This window comes from Augochlora pura, chromosome 3 (genome assembly GCF_028453695.1).
Source record: "Augochlora pura isolate Apur16 chromosome 3, APUR_v2.2.1, whole genome shotgun sequence".
Classification (NCBI taxonomy): domain Eukaryota; kingdom Metazoa; phylum Arthropoda; class Insecta; order Hymenoptera; family Halictidae; genus Augochlora; species Augochlora pura.
This window is the reverse complement of record NC_135774.1, coordinates 10,231,056-10,251,260: the sequence shown is the minus strand read 5'-3', so window position 1 is coordinate 10,251,260 and position 20,205 is coordinate 10,231,056. Positions and strand designations below refer to the sequence as shown.

Below are 20,205 nucleotides of genomic sequence, written 5' to 3'. Positions count from 1 at the left end.
TAAAAATCCATGCGCACGTTTTAATAAAAGTAAAAATCAATATTTCAATAAGAGTCTGTATCAATGTTTTATAAAAAGACCAAAGCAATCTTTGCGTAAAAGTCCATGCCAACGTTTTAATAAAAATCAAAATCGGTGTTATTAAATCAATATTTTAACAAATATCGGAATCAATATTTTAATAAATAACGGAATGAATATTTTAGTACAAGTTGAAATCAATATTTCAGTGAAAGTTTAAATCAATATATTATAGATCCTGTAAGTACTTGTCTAACTATGAAGTGTCAGTTAACCGACTATAACACATTATATTTAATTACTTTTCCTTAACTTTGTCTTTATCTTTGTATTTAATTTTAGCCACGAGTATCCCGTCTTTTTCCATTGTTTCTTCCTCCCAATCAATTATCTATTACACTTTAAAAAATTAATTGCACACGTCACAGTAAATTTACCTATTCAAAGCTAGCAAATTCCTTATTAATTTATATTATCTGAATGTAGTGTTTCTGCACTCGTCAATGTTTAATTACACCAATTATTTTCACCCAATATAACAATACCTACCCATAGAGATTTGAAACACTAAGATGATAAAATTTATTCAAGAGTACCACCTTACCAAAATTATTTATTAACACATTCCGTGCTACGTGTACCACCGATAGTACGTGCATATTTATTTAATGGGATAAAAAATAGTTTATAACAAATCTAGAATGAAAGATTTAATTTCCACCGCAAGAATGAATCTTCATGAATTTGTTTTATTATTATATACGATTATTAATGATTACAGATAATATAGCTAGTTTTAGTGAAATAACAAATGACTAGAGTAAAGAGTAAAAATAGCTCGTCATAGAACGTGTTAACTATAATTACATGACGCACAGAATCTTCGTACACCGACAGTCATCAATCAACGATAATCCCAGTGCCCCATAAATCAATTCAACCGAAAGTTGAATCGCGTCTATTAACAAGCAGCTTAAGCCTTTCACGACGCCATAATAACTCCGCGAAGCAACTTCCTATTCAGCAATCGCAATTTCGAACCGAAAATCAAACTTTCTGCTACAAAGGAGCTTTCGCGAATTCGATTCGCAGAAAATAAAGTTAGATTAACATCCGCCCCATCCATCCCCAAAACCAGCGTTTCAAATCCTCTTCCAACACATTGAACTCGCTGATTGCCAGCCGCCCGTGTAATCTCGACCGGATCGAAATCCATAAGCACCGTCATCGCCGACTCCTCTCAATTCTAATCGTCTATTAATTGTCTCTGTTCCAGGCTCGAGACATGACCGCCAGGGGAGAAAGGTGATGCGTCGGAACAACTGTTGGCTGGCCATTCTGGCCGTTTCGACGGCGCTGCCGATTCTGCGTCACGGTTCGGCTCGGGAGCGTGTGCCGGTCGTTTATGGCAGCAGGATAGACCGCAGCGGGTCACCGTATCACGTTAATCGTGGCTCGTTACACGGCGTCGGCGCCGTCGACGAAACAGACGCGACATATCGCGACGAAACAGCCGCTGGACCGGCATCGTACCCATCGAGAAGCAACGAGCCGAATTCTCTAAGTAAAAACGATCGTCAGACCGGTTGGATAACCAGCAGCTACTCTGACATCACCTGGCAGAGCACTACTCAACATGCGAATCTGGTCGACCGTGTCGAGGAAAATCCAGGAAATGCAGGGTCATACGGAGAAGCTGAAAAGTCTGTCGACGCCAGCTCCGGTGAGGATTCCACGGAATCGATCGCCACCCAGGTGTTACAGGATCGATCGCAGACGGCGAACAGATCGCTAGGTAGCGTCGACGAGAACCAGGAAACGGTCGGCACGTCGCAAGCTTCGGCGGAACGACGTTTATCCTGGATCTATCGCGAGAAGGTGAACATATCGCCTGGGACGATCGACGACGTGATACACAAAGATCGCGAGACCGTGAGGGAAACGTCAACCTTCCCCAATGGAAGAAGTGGGATCCACGACGAGGGGAGGGACGGACAAGGATTCCGTGGCGGTCTGTCGCACCGGGGTCGTAGGTATTACGGTCACGTAGAGAGCAGTTCCCACGATGATGACACCGTGGCGAAGTCCCGAGGTGATGGCGAAACGAGAACCGGTTTCGAAAATTCACCGGGAGACGGTGAATCTACCGATCCGGTTGCTGGAAACATTCTCGATGGGGTTGATATTGGATTCGGTGGTGCTGGGGTCGGATCTGGGGGAGACGTTGGCAGTGGATATGCAATAGGCGATGAGGATCAGTTTGGGAGACATGCGTCGATTGGTAGTGAAGTGATTCAGACCGCTCGGGGGAAGACTGGGGGATCTGTTCGTGGAAGTGTCGAGGAGATTAGGAAGGAGCTGGGTGAGCGGCATGGGGAGAATGGTTTGAGAAAAGATAGCGATCTGATGTATGCACGTTCTAGGAAGAAGGTTGCTCTCGGAGAGCTCGGTTCTTCGAAAGAAGATGTCTTTTCAGAGTTTGGCAAGAAGTCTGATGCTAATCAGAATGGTTCAGAATTGTTCAGATCATTGAATAAAGAGACTCAAGGGACTACGGACTCTACGGAGAGGGCAAATATTAATCAGCAAGTGTCAAAGATTTCTCGATCGAGGAAAAAGGAAGTTCGGGTATTTTCGAAGTCCAGAAAAAAGCTGAAGAATTCGAACTTTCCGGGGTCCAATAAAAATGGAGCCAAGAAGATAGTCGATCGGCAACAACACTTTTCGTACTCATCAGGAACAATCTTAGAAGATAAGCAAGTAGAAATCAATACACATCATGGGAACGTATATTTACAAGGACCTACTACGGCAGAGACTAAAACGTTTCAAGAATCCAAAAATAATGATGCGGAAAGTCAACCTCAGTTTCCAGAATTCTTAAACACTGCTGAAGAGGAGGATCAGAAGCCGCAGGTCTTAACTGGCGGAGAAAAAGAAGCAAAAATCTCGGACAAGAAACTAGACGTTAATTACCAACAGCACTTCTCAGATTTTAGAGGATCCGGCGAACCCTCCAAGCAGCAGAACTTCGAAGATAAACTGCTCCCACAGTTCGCAGCATCCTCGAAAGAAGCACCAGAACACTATCGACGAAAGTTCGAAGCTGATCGTCTACAGTTTCTAGTTTCCGCAACCGAGTCGCACTCCGATCTTCCCGTAAATCCTGCAGCGGGTCCAAAAGTTGCGAGCCAGCCACGACTATTGTATCTTTGGAGACCGAAAGCCAGAGACGACAGATCTCTGTACAGTCTGCTAGCCGGTAAGCGTCGTGCTCGCAGGAATGCGGAGACCTCGTCGCAACAAAGTGGCTCGACCGCGGATCCCCACGAAACGGGAATAAACCCGGCGGAATCTCGGTCACCGTTTGAGCCGGGATCCACGAACCGCAGTCCCGAGAGACGAGAAGACGAAGGGCATGTTACCGGGCGGGAAGAGGTCGGCGCGTCTTGTAAATCCGCGGCGTCGGTGGCGGAACGAGCGTCGTCGTCTGGCGTCTCGCCGGAACAAAGGTCGACGGCAAACAGCGAGGTTCTGGAAGACAATGGCAGGCCTTGTTCAACGGTATCTACACCGGCTGATCCCGAAGCCATCCTCGACTCCCGTTTCGCTTCCGATCGTCCTTCAATCAGCCGGAAAAACGGGGAATTCGAGGCGACCGATCCGCCTGGCAAAGGATTCCACGGTTCGGGTGTTGCTAACGAGTTTCTTGCGACGACCGCGACGACAGCGAGAACTCCGAGCAACACGACCGCGAGTTTAAAGGGCACAGGGCTCGAGAACGCGGCGTTAATCGTGCCAGCTGCTGATCCAGAGGATCGATCAGATACGCGGCGAGCTGCTAACGAGGATTTGAGGGTTGCGACCGTAGCTGCCGGTAATGGGGACTTCGCCGGGATAGATTGCGCTGAGAAAAATGTGAAGTTGAGTGGACCGAACGGCCGTGATAAGGATAATCGAGAGCCGGGAACAGATAGATCCAATTATACTGCCAATGAGGATCGAGGAGATCGTCGTGGCGAGGCCGGGCGGGGCGAGCGGTGTTCCGGCGAGAATCAGAGGAATGATTACGTGCCGACTGATGGGTCGGACGATTTAAAGTTTAACGAACGGGCTTGGGGAGATAAGGGTAATGGCCAGATGGCTAGGGCTACCGATTCTGGGAGTTATGATATAAATAGGGTGGATCATGGCGTTCGGAAGAGTGCCGAGGAACGATTTAGTGAACGATTCAGCGAAGGGCGATTCAGTGAGGACGATGGGCGTGATCGTGTGGACGATGGGCAATTCGGTGGGAAAAGTGACGGTGGGAGGGGTCGTTATAGTGTGTCGAATCGTGGACCAGGTTTTTCAATAAGTGACAAGGGTGAGGTAGCACGGAAGTTGGATTATAGTGGACGAAGTGAAAATTACGTTCCTGGGAAAGGTAACATTGACGGAAATAGTCAAAGCACGATAAATGAAGGACTCCTTGATTTGGTAAGTGACAATGGACAAAACGTTCAAGTCAAAGATTTACACAATGGGAACAATCGCAAGGATACTCAACATCCTACTCTGAAAAGTGACATTCAGAAGACGAATGGGTCTGCATCGAATAAAGGATTTATACACTCATCGAACCACAATAAAGACTCGAGCAATCGAAATAATAGCGACAAGGATAATCAAAGTGCATTGAATAAGTCGAGTCACAATAAAGAAACAGGTGTTCTAGCTGAAAAATTCCACTTTGACCGCACTCGTACGAATAACCTGCAATCGAGTATGCAGAGCAACATTGACAAGAATAGCCGAAATGTTTCGAACAATGGGCCAGTACATCCAACGAATCACAGCAAACGAAACAGCACTAACGGCGAGCAATCAGCTCGCCGAATCAATCGCATATACAGGCACGGAACCACCATCACCGAGCCGAACCAAAGTACACCAAACAGCAGCAGTCCAGCAAATTTGCCAGCTCTTGTTAAAGAAACAGTCGTCGAATCAACTAGACCATCGCAATCGCCTAAATACCAGCAGAATGAGACGGCAAACGAAATTTCGGCTGGCCGCACGGTCTCGGCCAACAATGAATCGACCTCTGCAACCGCCGATCCAAAGGACGATCGAGTCCCGCGAGCAAAAAGCATCCTCTATCCCGCGACCAACGATACACTTAATAAAAATAACGATGCGGCGGATAAAGAAGCTCGAGAGGAACGGGAGCGGGCTGATAAGAAAGTTAAAAGGGAACCCGCGGCGGCATCATCGATGAAAAGATCGACGTCGAAGGACGCAACAAAGGAGTCTGGGAACGCTCCCACGGATTCCGAGCGTGGCAGCCAGGCGATCGGGCGAAATTCCGCGTACTCGAAGAGCGATATGAACACTGCCGACGTGGAGAGAGAGAGCCGGCTCCTGGCGAGGAACGACGAAATAGCAGGCGATCGATCGGCGCGGCGAGAGCCGGCGAAAGGATATCCGAGGAATTCGAACAACTCCGAAAATCCGGAGTACCAGTCTACGGAGGCCATAATTAATCCCGAGGCTAACGAGACCGTCTCGAGAGCGTCGCGCGGGTCCTCGAAAACCGTGGCAAAAGGAGCAAACGTCGAATCGATCTCGTTAAAGCCGAATTATCGGCGGGCTTTCGACGAGGAAGTTAATGAGCGGCGGGTCGACGGCTCGGTAATTGTTTCCGAAGGGCCCGGGTCTTTGAATCAAAACAGAGAATCGACGTCCGATGACGAGCCGGTCGCTAATCCTCCCAGGATCGGAGCACTCCGAAAAGAAAATAGATCGGGATCCTTGAAAAGTCTCGAACCGAGTCCCGCAACTTTATCGAATACCACTGACCCCTTATCAGCTGATGCATCCACCGAGATTAGTTCCGACGAGATCCCGGGACCGACCACGTCGGGAACTGCAGAAGATCAATCGGGCATTACGAGCGAAATCTACGAGCCAGTGACTACGTGGATCGAAGACCCGGTGACCTCGACGGACGGCCAACGTCTCGAAAACTCCCCGGAGTCCTTAAAAACTGTAGCGAAAGAAGCGGAGGCCGAATCAATCTCGTTAAAGCCGGATTATCGGCCGGGTTTCGACGACGAAGCTAATGAACGACAAACCGCTTCGGTAATTGCATCGGAGGAACATGGATCGTTGTATCAAAATAAAGGATCGATGCCTGACGACGAAAAGGTCGCCGATACTTCCAGGATGCAAGGCATTCGAAAAGAAAAGCGATCGAAGTCCTTGAAAAATTACGAACCGAGTTCGACGGCTTCGCCGAACAGCACCGACGTCCTTCCAGCTGTTACATCTTCAAAGATGAGTCCTGTTGGCGTCCCAATAGGAACCACGTCGGGCTCTATAAGGGATCGATCGATTGCGCCGAGTGAGATCTACGAACCGGTGACTTTGTCGAGCAAGGAATTCGACCCGGTGTCTTGGACAGATAGCGGCCGGGATAGAGAAGCCTCGTCGCCGTCTTTGAGCAACGAGGACCCGGATCGCTCGACGGAGCTTGACTCCACGGTTGCCAGCTTGGAAAACGAGGACGACGTCCGTTTGAGCCTGGACGACGAGCTAGCGGGATCCGATAACGCTTCGTCGCACGACCTGGAACGTCGAAATTGGCCGGTGAAACACAGCGCGGTCGTCGAGGGTGATCTCGTGTTGGGCGGTCTGATGATGGTGCACGAGAGAGAGGACTCCATCACCTGTGGCCCCGTGATGCCGCAAGGTGGTGTACAAGCTTTGGAAGCGATGCTGTACACCCTGGACTGGCTGAACGACCAAGACTTTGTGCCCGGGGTGAAAATCGGCGCACACATTCTCGATGACTGCGACAAGGACACCTACGGGTTGGAGATGGCTGTGGACTTCATCAAAGGTAGGTGCATCTGTTTGCATTCGTCTTACTTAGCTGGCATCGACCGGGGATTATGATTGACGGGATATTCAGCCGTGTACTAATTCTGGAAGGCATGCTGGTAGCGTGGATAGGAATGCTGGTTTGAGCGATGAGTCGTCGCAGGGTATATTAGCTTCGGGGGCGGATACCGTTGCCGAAGCTGATGGATCTGCGATGTAACATTGTGTAGCAACGTTCTATACGTTGTGATGTAAGATGGAGAAGATAGAATTTGAAATCGCGTCGAATGACTCGCAAATGGACCATATTCGCGGGCTACTAATTTCGATAGAAATGAATATATCGTTATCTTTCAGAAATCATTTGAAAGTGTAGGGTACTTTACATTTTTTCTGCATTGTTTTATAAGATAATTGTAAGAATAAAATGAATTTAAACAGCACTTTACATATTTTTAAGAACTTTCTTCGTATTATAATTCTGTCATAGCTCAAACAAGATTTTTCGCATAATCACGATAACATAAGACGAAAGTGGGTATCGATGTTTATAAAATAAGTATTTAGTAGTTACTGCACAATTTTTCAACAGAGATATTCAACTATTTTAGTTAACGCTAAGAAGCGAAGAAATTCTCCTTAAAACATTCATTCAATAATGTAATAATTTAAAAACCAAACACTTGTCTTGTGGATATTTCTCTCTTATTTTTATTAAAATATTTATGTATCATGTTTTCTTGAGAGCATCCACGAATTCGGTACCGATCAATTCAACGTGACCCAAGTCATTTATGGAGTATTGTGGGACACGCGTCACGGAAAACGTAGAAAGCACTCTAACATGTAACCTCGTTTTCTATATTCATGGGTCTTTACCGTGTGTCTGTGCATATTTTGTACCGAAGGATCATTAACGTACCGCTTTCATTAAAATACCGCTGCGACCGAAACGTTCGCATTTTGTTCTTTAAATTTAGTTTACTTTTATACAAAAAGCAGAACAGTACGTATTTCTATCTTAACGACCGTGAAAAAAGCTTCCTACCCAGTCTGACTGTTGCTCAAGGAGCCTTCAGAAATTTCAACGAAATCCGTCACTATAAAAGGAAGGGTAATACAGAACGTAGTTTAAAAAGTTTGGTAACAATTTTCGTGAACAGAAACGTAACTTACAAAAATATTAATAACGTCGAATAGAATTGATAAGCAGATGTAGCATTGATAAATATTCTTAAAGGTTTTCTATGCACCCAGGAAAATGTTCTGCATACTGATCTCTCCTTGTAACGTAAATTCGCGTACGAAATTTCCGCGTTTGTTACATATTTACATACCGCCAGCACGAGCTCTGCGCCTGACCTGTTCCAACCAATTTTTAAACAGATCTACTTTGTAGTTCGAGGAAATTACTTACGCGCTCCGAAGAGTACTAAAATTTCGCCAGCGGCTTGTCGGACCTCTGCGCGGATGTTTCGGAAATTGCTTCGAAGAAGGATAATTTAATTAATAATGAAATTTCTGATACTGAGCGACGAGACAGTGGAATTTTAGCAGAGTGCATCTGGCTCGAATGCAACAGCAGCAGAGAAATGATTGCAACGTTATCTTTCAGTGTTGTAATTTGATATAAAACATCGAATAATTTGTTAAAGAATATATGCAGATCTCTCGTTTGATGAAGAGGATACGGTTTTATTAAAAAGTAGTTAAAATGTTTAATTAATTCTATAATTAATTCTTTATTAATTCTTCGTTAAATAAAAGGCTTTTTATCGTTTCCAATTAAATCGACTCAGCCCATTAAACCGATAGTAATATCGGACCTTAATTTTCTATGGAACGAATTTCTTTTTAAATATAAAAAAAATGTTTGCAAGGGAAAATGAACAATTATAAATCTATATATCCAGATTTAAAAATTGCCAGTTTAAACAATTTTATTTTAATTAATTTACTGTGTAACTTTGAAGCAACTACATATTTCGGATATATGATATATATAAGTCTAAAAATAGAAGAAAGCACAAGCATTATCATAAATATAATGTATTATATATAAGGTATTTTATTCACAAGTTCCTCTGAAGTTCATAAACACCCGACAAAAAAAAAATTATAAAATTAAAGTACAAAAAATTTGTAAAAGTATGGCGTACGATTGCAAAAGAAGTACATCAATTTTTTCATTAACCCTTTCGGTACGAGCGCTAGATATATCCGGCATCCATGTGATGACTGATATAATTAATCAAATTTTATACAAATATCATTTAATATTAAAGCTACAAACAACACTTTTTAGCACAGTTTATATCTAACACTTAGGAAAATTTTCATACAAAGGAGGACTGACCATGTGCTAAGTGCGAATTTTCATTGTTTCACCTCGCAAAGCAGAAATGTCAGGGCACGCAGGGTGTTCGCATCGAAAGGGTTAAACTTCGAGATATAATTTTAACTACAAATAGCTATACCCGTAGAAAAAAGACTTTCAGAAGATTTTTTACATCTCACACTTCGAATATTTTATTTCTGCCACATGGGCCACGTGGGTCTCGCTGGTTTATCCAGCGAAATTCTTCGAGAACGCTCTATTCGAATTACGCCAGGTGCTGGCAGACATCGACGCCGTCCCCGGAAACATTACTTAATTTCTCACGGTGACACTTTTGTGTCCTGCCGTTGAAAAACGCGGCGCGCGGTTTTTCACGGGTGCGAGAAACAAAAGGTAAACCGGCCGTGCCAAGAACGGGGCTGCGCTGTTCGTTTTAATTACTCTCTCCTGCCTTCAATACCGAGAGAAAAAGAGAGCGAGAGAGATAGAGGGAGAAGGATGGAGAGAGCAGTTCATATTAACAGCTCGCGGAGGGTCATTTATTCGGAAGTTAATACTTTCGCTCGTTGCTCCTAATTATCGCATTCGGGACAATTAATTCCGCCGGTCTTCGACGACCCTCTACAGCGGCCCCGCCAATTCCGTCGAACAGAATTACCGTCATTTTATGCGAAACTGCATTCAGAATATTACATTATACCGTGCATACCTGCCCATTGAAAACTTCGGCTCGCATGAAGATTCGCTTAATCAGTGGCGTAGCTGTTGCTTGCGAATCGCCGGCACGGAAAATTTCGCCGCCGAGGGACCGTGGCATCGATTCAACTGGTACGAACTTCATGAAACTTCATGATTACGGTACAAGCAGCTGAATCTTTCTGCAGAGAAAACCGGCGTGAATAAAACGGAGTTTGCTGATCGCGTATTAAATGACAGTTCGCATTAAGATACTGTAGAAAATTGAGAAACTCCGGGAAATAATGATTTTACGGAGAGGTACGAAATTATATAATATAATAAATCAGATAAGTATATTTATTATATAATAAATATTTAATTAGTGTTCATTGAAATATATCTATGAGGAAAGAAGATATGTGATATTTATGACTAAGTGATGAAGTGATTGTAGGAGAAAAGGAGATTTAATGTCAGGGAGATCAATAATACAGATGACTTATTATTCGGTCGAATGTTCGCCAATTTCTGAGACGTTTGCTTCTTCTAATATTGCAGAGTGCTTTAAGAAGTATAACAGAGTGTCCTATATGTTTCTTCCTTTTTTTTATATGAAATCAATAGATTAGATTTATTGTGTATTATATGAACTGTTCTGCCCTATTACCTTCTTCATCTCTCAGAAAGCTTCATTACGCTGTCTTTCCAAAACAGTTGAGACTTATTTGCAAAATTTTCATCGAGCTGCGTTTATATTTAGCTCTCGGATTTCTGATCCGATCTTCTTTTCATAGAAATCTCAATTTCAGGCATTAATTCCGCTAAGAATCTCCAACTTCTCAGCCACTTATTTTGTCTAGCATCAAGAATCGAGCAAACAGTATAAGTCAACGAGTACGACAGTTCGATCGGGTTGATTAATCGCGCACGACATCGTCCTGCTCCGAGACGTTTGCTTTTTCCAATGTCGGAGGACAACTTTCGTTCACGTATTCCCCAGGTAGCCAGGTCATTACCGTCGACGAGGAACACCGCCGCCACAAATGAACGGCTCCCATCGAGCATTCCCGACGCGACGCTTCTTCACTGTCGAAATCGTCGCATGGACTCCGCAGAGCCTTGTCCTCCCAGAAACCCGCCCGCGAAAACTTTAAAGGCCAGACAGAAAGTTCTGATGCTGGCAATACTTCGCCCGAAACCGCGCCGTGTTCCGATGTTCCATATGGAAAATTTCTGCCGCGAGAAAAATGCCTCCCCCGACTGCGGGGGAGCTCGGCGAAATTACCGTAAACTTTCCCGCTTGATGAATTTCCCCCTTTCTCCGGCACCGACCTATTATTCATCGCTGGCTCCCATGGTTTATCAAGTAAATCACGCGACTCCGAAAGTTCTGTTAGTCGCGGGCCGGAAAGTCAACGAGCGGATTGACTGGGTTCATTATATGGGACAAAAGAGATTGAACGTACGCTGGGGAAAATATGTATTTTATTCGAGTTTTCGACGATCTGACAAGAAGTTTTAGCGTGGAAAAATGTAGGGAAATTGGTCTGTGTATTAAGATCGAAAAGTATGCGTAAGAATTTTCTGTAAGATTTGTCTGATCAGTGGTGTGCGTATACTACTGACAAGGACTGGTAGTGTTCACTGCTCGAAGAATAAGTTAATAGATTTTTATATGGGAACAGACAGAATTTAAGAAGTTAGTGGAAGTTGTAAATAATGTGGTCCAAGTCTGATATATAATTTACTCTGACTACTAACGAGTTTATACTGAATTTGTACTAATATAGTCAATAACGAATTGCGACAATATTCAGTTTATGCATGGTTTAACTTTATCTTATTAAATGTAGTATATATCATATACCACTTTGTCTGACTAAAGAGTCACTAATTCTACTAATTTCATCAATAATAAGTCACATAATCAACTTAGTCAATTCTAACTATTCAATACTAACTCTTAAAGAAATTACAGAGAAATTGAAGTCTAATTCATTTAACCTGTAACCAATCTTTACAGAATTTTTCTAACCAATATTGTTCTCGAACCACAGATTCAATCAACAACACTCAAATACATTAAACATTACCTTTCCCAAACTGATTACCACTTCACTTCACAAAATAAACAAAAGGGTACGAAAATATGAAAAACCGAACATTTTAAAATGTTTTACAATAACATCAATGTTACGAAAATCTGTTGCGGACAGACGGAAGAATGAACAATGAATTAACCGAAGGCAAACAAATATCGATCATTCAGACTATTGAACTGCCAACCAGCTGGATATTCTCGCTACGCTTCGATGATTAAAATTCTGCAGTAATATTTATTACCCGCAACGCTTCCCTCTCTCTCTCTCTCTCTCTCTCTCTTTCTCTCTCTCTCTCTCCCCGCGGCTCTTCCAACGCAGTTTCGAATATTGGACATTTAATCACACTTCCTGCGTCCAAATAAAACATGCACACGCGGAGCTTCCGTTCCCACGTGCGTGCGAGTTTCACCGGAGATTGAACTAAACCATTTAACAAATTACTGCCACATTTTAATTAACACGCTCACCCACGTTTTTGTTATCATAGCCGGGAGTGCCACAAGCTTTTCAGTGCTGCCACGGCGACGAGGTTCGACCAGATTAAACGAGAACATCGGTCGAGCTGCTTCAGCTATCGTTTCGACGTCGAGAGAGCCGTGAACCGTAAAACACGACGGCGAAGGAACAAAACCCGACGTGGGGCCCCGTAAGAAGGGAAAACGGTTTTTTAATTAAACGCGTTGCACACGTCAAACCGCTATCGTATCCCGTATCGCGAAAGAGGACGTTAAGGTTACCTGCGGCGATATTACAACATTCTGATGCAAGCACGGCTATCAGAATTAAAGCAGCCCCGTATTTACCGTGCGCAAACCTGCTCGCTGCACGATTTCTTTTTTCACCGAAAAATAAAACATTAATGAACCTCGCTTTTCATCCAGTTGCAAAATAAAATGGATTACTATTTGACAGAAAATATTAATATAGTAAGAGCAATTATTGAACCCACTAAAGCAAACTTTTCAATTCGCCAGTATAATTAAATCCTTTGTGAACAAATATTTACCACAATTCTCTTGGTTAATCGTTTTCAAGGCGGCTATGTATTTCAATGTATTTTTTTAAGTTACGTTCTTTGTAATAGTCGATACAATAGTCTATGATGCGCATGTTCAATATATTATTCCGCGAACAGCATTCAAAGTTGCGAGAAAATCGAGCGGTGTCACGTAGGCGCGTATCTTCGGCGGATTTCCATGTTCCGGCGAATTCATTTTAATGACAGAAAAACCGACACAATTGCTGCATATCGACTGCAGATATACGCGGTTGTATTGACAGTGTCCCATATTGACAGTGTCTTTTGGTCAAACAGCCGGTTAACGTCAATGAGAACCGGGTTAACGTTGGTATTTGCTGAAAGTAGAAATATCGAGCACTGATCAGCCATCGAGCCAAAGTGCCCTCGCCACGTGGACCACCTACCTATATTCCACATTATTCATCACGGTAATGAAGCCGCGCATTCGAATACGTTTGCCGACTGTACTCCGCCTTCCATCGGAAACGTGATTGCCTATTCTGCATACATTTTTCCAGAACAGAATTATGTTTGGTGGAGTACGCTCCGATCGCGTATCGGGAGGGCTCTATAAATTCCCACTGTATTCAGACCAACTTGCACGCTGCTATCGCTCAATGATCGTTGATCGAGGATCTCGGTGCATTTATGGCTCGGAGTGTGTTGTAAGGTGGAAGAAAGCATTTTTAAGATCAAAAATCAATAATCTTGTTAATGAAGCTTTATTACCATGAATTAACTAATAATCGAAGTAAATGGATGTCTTAATTGAATTTCTTAAAAATGCATGCATAAAATACTTGATTATAGTATCGCTATACATATTAATATATATGTTTCTTAATTTCCAGTCATTTCATTCGAATGCTTCAGTATATATTTGCAAAAAGTTACCATATTCGACAGTAATTCAATCATTCATTTCAATTTAAACTGCTTGATAAATGGTACGATAATCGAACTATAATATCCAGTATTCTATTATTATGTTGAGCTATTTATTTATAATATAACCGACTTATACAGCTGACTTTAATTATGTTATTTGTCATTTTATTCGTATTCCTTAGTATATATTTGCAATGTAACTATATTCAACACTAATTGAATTATTCACTTCAATTTCAAGTGTTTAGTAAATCGAACTATAATATCTAGTGTTACATGATTCTCCTGAACTATTTATCTTTAACATAACTATCCTATACTACTAGCTCTAACCATGCTTTTTACATACTACTCAGCTTTTTTCACTTATTTAAATTGTCTTTTTCATGGTTAATCTATCAATCTTATTTATAAATAGCTAACATATACTACTTATCGTACAATTACCTAGTCCACCCAGTGATCGACTTATACTACCTGTCTCCTTTATCGGTACCCAAGTACGTACTTTCCCGTATCAATAATCGTTGACTCGTGCCACTCCAGAAATGAGACACATTCCCAAGACTGCTCGTTTGCCTAAACTCTCAACAACCATTTCCGCGTAAACGTTGCGACAACTTCGGGCTTATCGTTCTCCAGTAATCACTTAGGTTCCTATGCCTGTCAAGTCGGAATGTTTACGACTTTTTTTTTACGTCGTAGCAACGTCCCACTTAAACTGCACTTCTGTTTTTCAAGGGGATGGTGTAGTATCCAATTCCATTGGGAATCGCCATTTTATTGCTAAATTCTCCTGGAGGAGACTTGAACGATAAGCTCTTCTGAATTCAATTTCCTTGAGGAGGATATCGTAAATGCAGGGACACATTGCGGTTGCCGGTTTACCGTGATACGGTTTGCATTCCGGATAGATGTACATTAGACGGGATTCAGGAACAGTAACGGGGAAGTAATTATAGTTACCAGAATCTCGGCGATTCTCCCTTTTCCGTTGATACGTGACCCGTTAAACGAACCGCGCGCCAATTACATTTTTTAATGCGATTCGAAATTAATGAGACTATCGTTTATTCGAACGTATCACAGTGATATCGTTTTTTGCGATCACGTGTGCAGTTGCAATGACTCGTTTTTAATTTCCCGCGGTTGTTGCTGGGTCTCGAGCGATTTTTATTATAAGCCGCGTGCACGAATAATGGGATTTCATAATTGGCGGAATTAACGAAAAGACCTCTCTCTTAGATTACTTATTAAAAAATTATTACCGTGGTTATATCTGTAAGTTGATCAATTGTTTTTAATAATTGTCATTCCCAGCTAAATTAATTAAATTTGAAAGGAAAATATTCGTTATAATTTCATACTACTTAACCTCTTCGTACCCTTGGATACGTACGTTTAATTTTCTTAACCCTTTCCACTCGAGTGGGGACTTTGAGACGCCATTAAAATTGTTATACCCCGTTCTAAAATAATTTTTATAGATATCATCGAACCTAAAATTGAAAAGGTTGTTAAAAGTGTAACTGTTACATGAATTATGAGACTCGATTTCATAAGCATAGAGTGCTATTTGTTATACAGAATGGATATTCTACGTGTCAGAGAAATTATTTTATATTTGTAGTTGAAATAATTTCGAATGCAAAGGGTTAAAATTATGATCATTCTTAGTGTAAAGAAAATGTGAATTAGTTGAAAAATTATAAGCTACAGAATCCTCCAATAATACTAATAAAAACTCATCAGCAGAAACTAACAAATAGATTGTTCTCTGGTATCAAAATTCGTCCCTGAAGAAGTTAAATTACGTGGAATATCGTAACAATTAATTATTAAATGTGGACTAGTAATTCTGTACATGTTATACGGAACAATAATATATTCAGGACAATTTATCGATTTGTTCTAATTGTTAATATTAGAACTACCGGATATAAGAGAATATATTTATCTCTTATTGATATAAGAGAAAATAATCAATTTTAAATGTATTTAATAATGTTTATTGCACTGTATAGTTTCCATCTTTACTTATGCATTCTTGCAGTGATTGGAATTTATAAATATCATTTTTGAAGAATGTATCAGGAATATAAACGTAAAATAATTATAACCTAATATATAATTAACCTGCTACAATTGCCTGACTAAACATTGATTGTCCCATACTACTTACCCCGGCCCATAAAACAATTAACCGCAACATTGTTTCAAGCCCCCATTTTCCCGTACACGTTTGCACGAGTAATTAAAGCGTTTGTTAAAACCAACTCCGGTGACAAACGTCACAATTTAAAACCCCGCCTATTCTGCGAGCATTATAAAGTTAACATTGTCCGGCAAAAGCAGCCGGAAACATAAGACAATGCGGTGGAAACAACCACGAATACTTTCTTGTACACAAATCACGGGAATGTACGCCGCGGCCATAAAATAATAACATCCCACCTCGTTTATCATTCTTCTCCTTCGCCGGGCATAAAAATGCAATCTTCATTGTTGCTCGCGGTGCGCGCACCGGAAGTGGAACTTCGCGGCAGAAGTCGCCCTTTCAACTTCGTACCAAATGAATCTTTTTGTCGGGTAACGGGGAGAGAAATTTTATAGCAGGGAAACAGGACGGTCAACCTGTGGATACGTTTAACCCTTTCGCTCCGAGCGAAGCATATATGCGGCATTAATAAAAAAAGAAGATTGGAAATAATGGATTGTTTAATCCATTTTATCATCATTTAAACTCTAGTTCTGTATTAGGATTTCTCTAAATTTGTCCTCTTCCGTCACATCTAAAAATATTAAGTAAGATAATAAAAATTTTATTGCAAAATTTTACATGCATCCCTTGATTTCAACAGATTCCTCTTATAAGCAGTGAGGGTACGAATACTTATAGGACTGACCGTATAGTATACAGAAGTCACACGCACTGTGCACATTTCTGGCGCGAGGTTTCGTTCAGTGACGGTACTTCGGCGGACGACAATGCCGTAGCGAAAGGGTTAAACCGGCGAGAACGCACTGTCGCTTTCCGAACGAATCACGTCGCGCGACCTCACCGAACTCGCAACCGCGCGCCACCGTATAATCGGACAGGCGATGACTTTCGATACGGGATTTCCCACGGTTTTTCCGCGACGCGAATACGGAATCAGCCGGCGCGGTTAGTACGTGCTCGCCACGACTTCGAAACCGGTGGCCGTGTTTTCGATTTTAGAACTTCCGCCGTGGTAGCGCGAGCCCTCTCTCCTTCTGATCTTGTTTTGCCGCAACGGGAATACTAATTCCGAAACGAAGAACGGTTTTTGTCCTGAGGGCCTCTTCGGAAACTTTCTGCGTCCTAAAGCGAATTACCCAATTCCGGGAGGACTGTTTTAATTCCCCGCTGCGACGGCGACGTCTTCCAGATTCTCTTTAAGATTGGGTAATTAAACTGGAACGTATTTCTCCCGCGATCCTCTTTAGGTGAAGAAGCAAATTGCTATCGAGTTTTACGAATATTCAAACTGTTTTGCTTTTTCACTTTAACCGCGACCAAAATGATAGTGCGCTCGGTCAGGCGCAATCAAAACTCATTGATTGATTCTCAATTGCAAGGGGAATGGGAACGCGATTGGTCAGACAGACGGATAAAATTCATTTATACGACTATGTGGAATAAGAGAGAATTTGGTGATATAGTTTATACAAAGTCTAGTTAGTAATAAAGCTAGATAAGCTACGTGTAATAAAGTAGAATATGTGCTAGTAGAGTGAGAATGTATTTAGTCAGACGTCCAGTAGAAAATGCTCGGTAAATGTTCCGTCAAAGTGAGTATTGTTCTACCGTAGTATCCTACCAAAGTGTTCTGCCACAGTATTCTACCACAGTATTCTATCAAAGTATTCTATCAAAGTATTCTACCACAATATATTTGATCAAATATGCACTCGAGTACATTCGTTGGAGTGTTGACAATGAATTTTTATATCAGCAAGTGGAACAAAAGAGCGTTGCGTGATCGATGGGAGTTACCCTTGGAAAGTAAACGAGCATGGTTGATAAGAAGGGATCGATACCGTATCGGTACACCGTGCGATGCAGAGCTTCCTGTTATATCCTGAAAGCTCGATATCAGCTGTCGGTAAAGCTGCGATGTTCTGCGAGCTCGAGTCGATAAGTTTTCGTCGCGATTCGCCGACGACCGTCAGATAAACTTGCAGGAAGATGATTCCATCGATAACTGCGTGTGTTGTACCGATAACTGCAACACCTTTAATATCAAGATGTAATAAATTCAATGGTAACGCACGGCTGCAATGATACACGAGATGATAAACAATTTGGCACAGAAATTTTTAAAATCAAGGCATTGAATGATACCTTAGAATTATTATCGTTATATATAATGAAATTATTTAGAATGAAATTTGTGGTGAAAGTGCAATTATATTTAATAAAATTTGTACTGAAAGTGCAACGATATTTAATAAAACTTGCACTGAAATAATGTAATATTAAATTATATTTAATAAAATTTCTATCGAAAGTGCAATGATATTTAATAAAACTTGTACCGAAAGCACAATCAATTTCACTATGAAATTATATAATATTATAACACAATAACTGCTATTTAATTTTACAACTTTTGTGTTAACATAATATCCTATAACTTCTTTTACATCTACGTTACATTTCTTTCGTTGTCTGCATTTTTCACTTTACCCCTTTCGGACATTTTTCGTAACCAAATCATGATCCTCAAGCAAGAGAATACTAATGCAGAAGAATGAAAACCATTCCGGGATACGGAAGCGATAATACGAGGGAATTAATTGGAGCTACTTGAAAAGAGCAGCTCGCCAACGACGCGTGTAAAATTTAATAAACTGTATGAGGGAACGTTGTATTATTCAACGAACGCCCGCCGTCTAAACATTGCCATACCTCACCACTGCCTGCCAATTAATAATTCAAGCCTGAACTTTAACACGTGGACGCATAAACCACGGATATGCATTAAAGATTTCACAAATCCCTGATAATTTATTCAATAAAACGATTATACGGTTATAGTATGGTACAATGACTTCGGACATGCATCGTTTATAGACTTCCAGAAAGTATGTAAGACTGAATTACGCAAGTTTAAGAAATAGTTGACATAATTAGTGAAAGCGTTTATTATTTTTCTAGAATATAATTGTCTGTATCTTCTTCTATACACGTTGACTGAATATATTGAAGAACTAATATTTAAAATGGCGTTTTAAAAGAACTACTTTGAATCAAAAAGAAGAACATTGTATTTATATTGGAATATTAATTTAATAAACGAAATTATGCCAGACGCGTCACCTTATAAAACATTTGACAAAAATAACCGAATTTTTATATAATATATAAAATTGTATCTTCTTCTATTTTGGCTGAATAAATTAAAACACTAATACTTGAAACTAATATTTAAAAAGTTTTAAAAATTATAATCGACTAAAAAGTAAAATATTGCATTTTTACTAAAATATTTGTGGGTGCTGTTAAAGTCGTCATCGATCGAGCATATCTCAACGTCAGCCAGAAAAATTACAGATTGATTTCGAGGGATCACGTGGTCGCAGCTAATTAGGAGCACTTGTCAGTCTCGTGGCTCCGTCGCGCGAAATGAAAAAACTTCACCGTGGGGCGCGTCAATTGCGAACACATTTTTCCCGTTGGATTGCGGCTCGTCGAACGTTTCGCCGGCACGCGGAAACTTCGTTTCTTCGAAACCACGGTTATAAATGTTATCCCGCGGTTTTATGGTTTCCAATTGTTGGCTCGTGAGCGCGCATTCGCGAACCGGTATCACCAGCTGCCGGACAGGCCGGCATACGAATTGTTGACATTTTTACACCGTGGAAATTATGCATGCTCGAACCCGGCGAACGAGCGGCGCCCGTACGACGCGCGCGGCCACCCCCTTGACAAAATAAATGCACGCGAGTGCAGTCGCAATAACAACGATCTCGTATACCAAGCGGAATGTCGTCGGACCGCGCGTTTCAAGCGCCGCTCGTAAAAGTATTAATAAAACTCGTTACCGTCTTGAATACCGGCAGCATCGCGTCAGCGAGATTAACCCGTGGCTTCGCGGAACGTTTTCTACTAGCGTTCGTTGTTACAATGTTAGCGAATTGCACGCGAAATTGTTATTGATGGACGCATTTTTCTTGTGCGATTATTTAGAATTTTCTGTTTATATTATATTTTAGGTTTTTATTATATTTATAATTTAGATTTTTTTATGTCAGGTTTATATTATATT

General features: G+C 41.6%; 1 protein-coding gene across 1 annotated transcript in view; it reads left to right on the top strand.

The window, feature by feature from the left end:
- Window positions 1–1,329: 1,329 nt before the first annotated feature.
- The window catches only part of Glurb (metabotropic glutamate receptor B), a 259,577-nt gene continuing 240,701 nt past the window's right edge, over window positions 1,330–20,205 (top strand). The window contains exon 1 of the mRNA XM_078176793.1: window positions 1,330–6,904. Within this exon, the coding sequence (XP_078032919.1) occupies window positions 1,330–6,904 (5,575 nt within the window). The remainder of the gene's footprint in view (window positions 6,905–20,205) is intronic.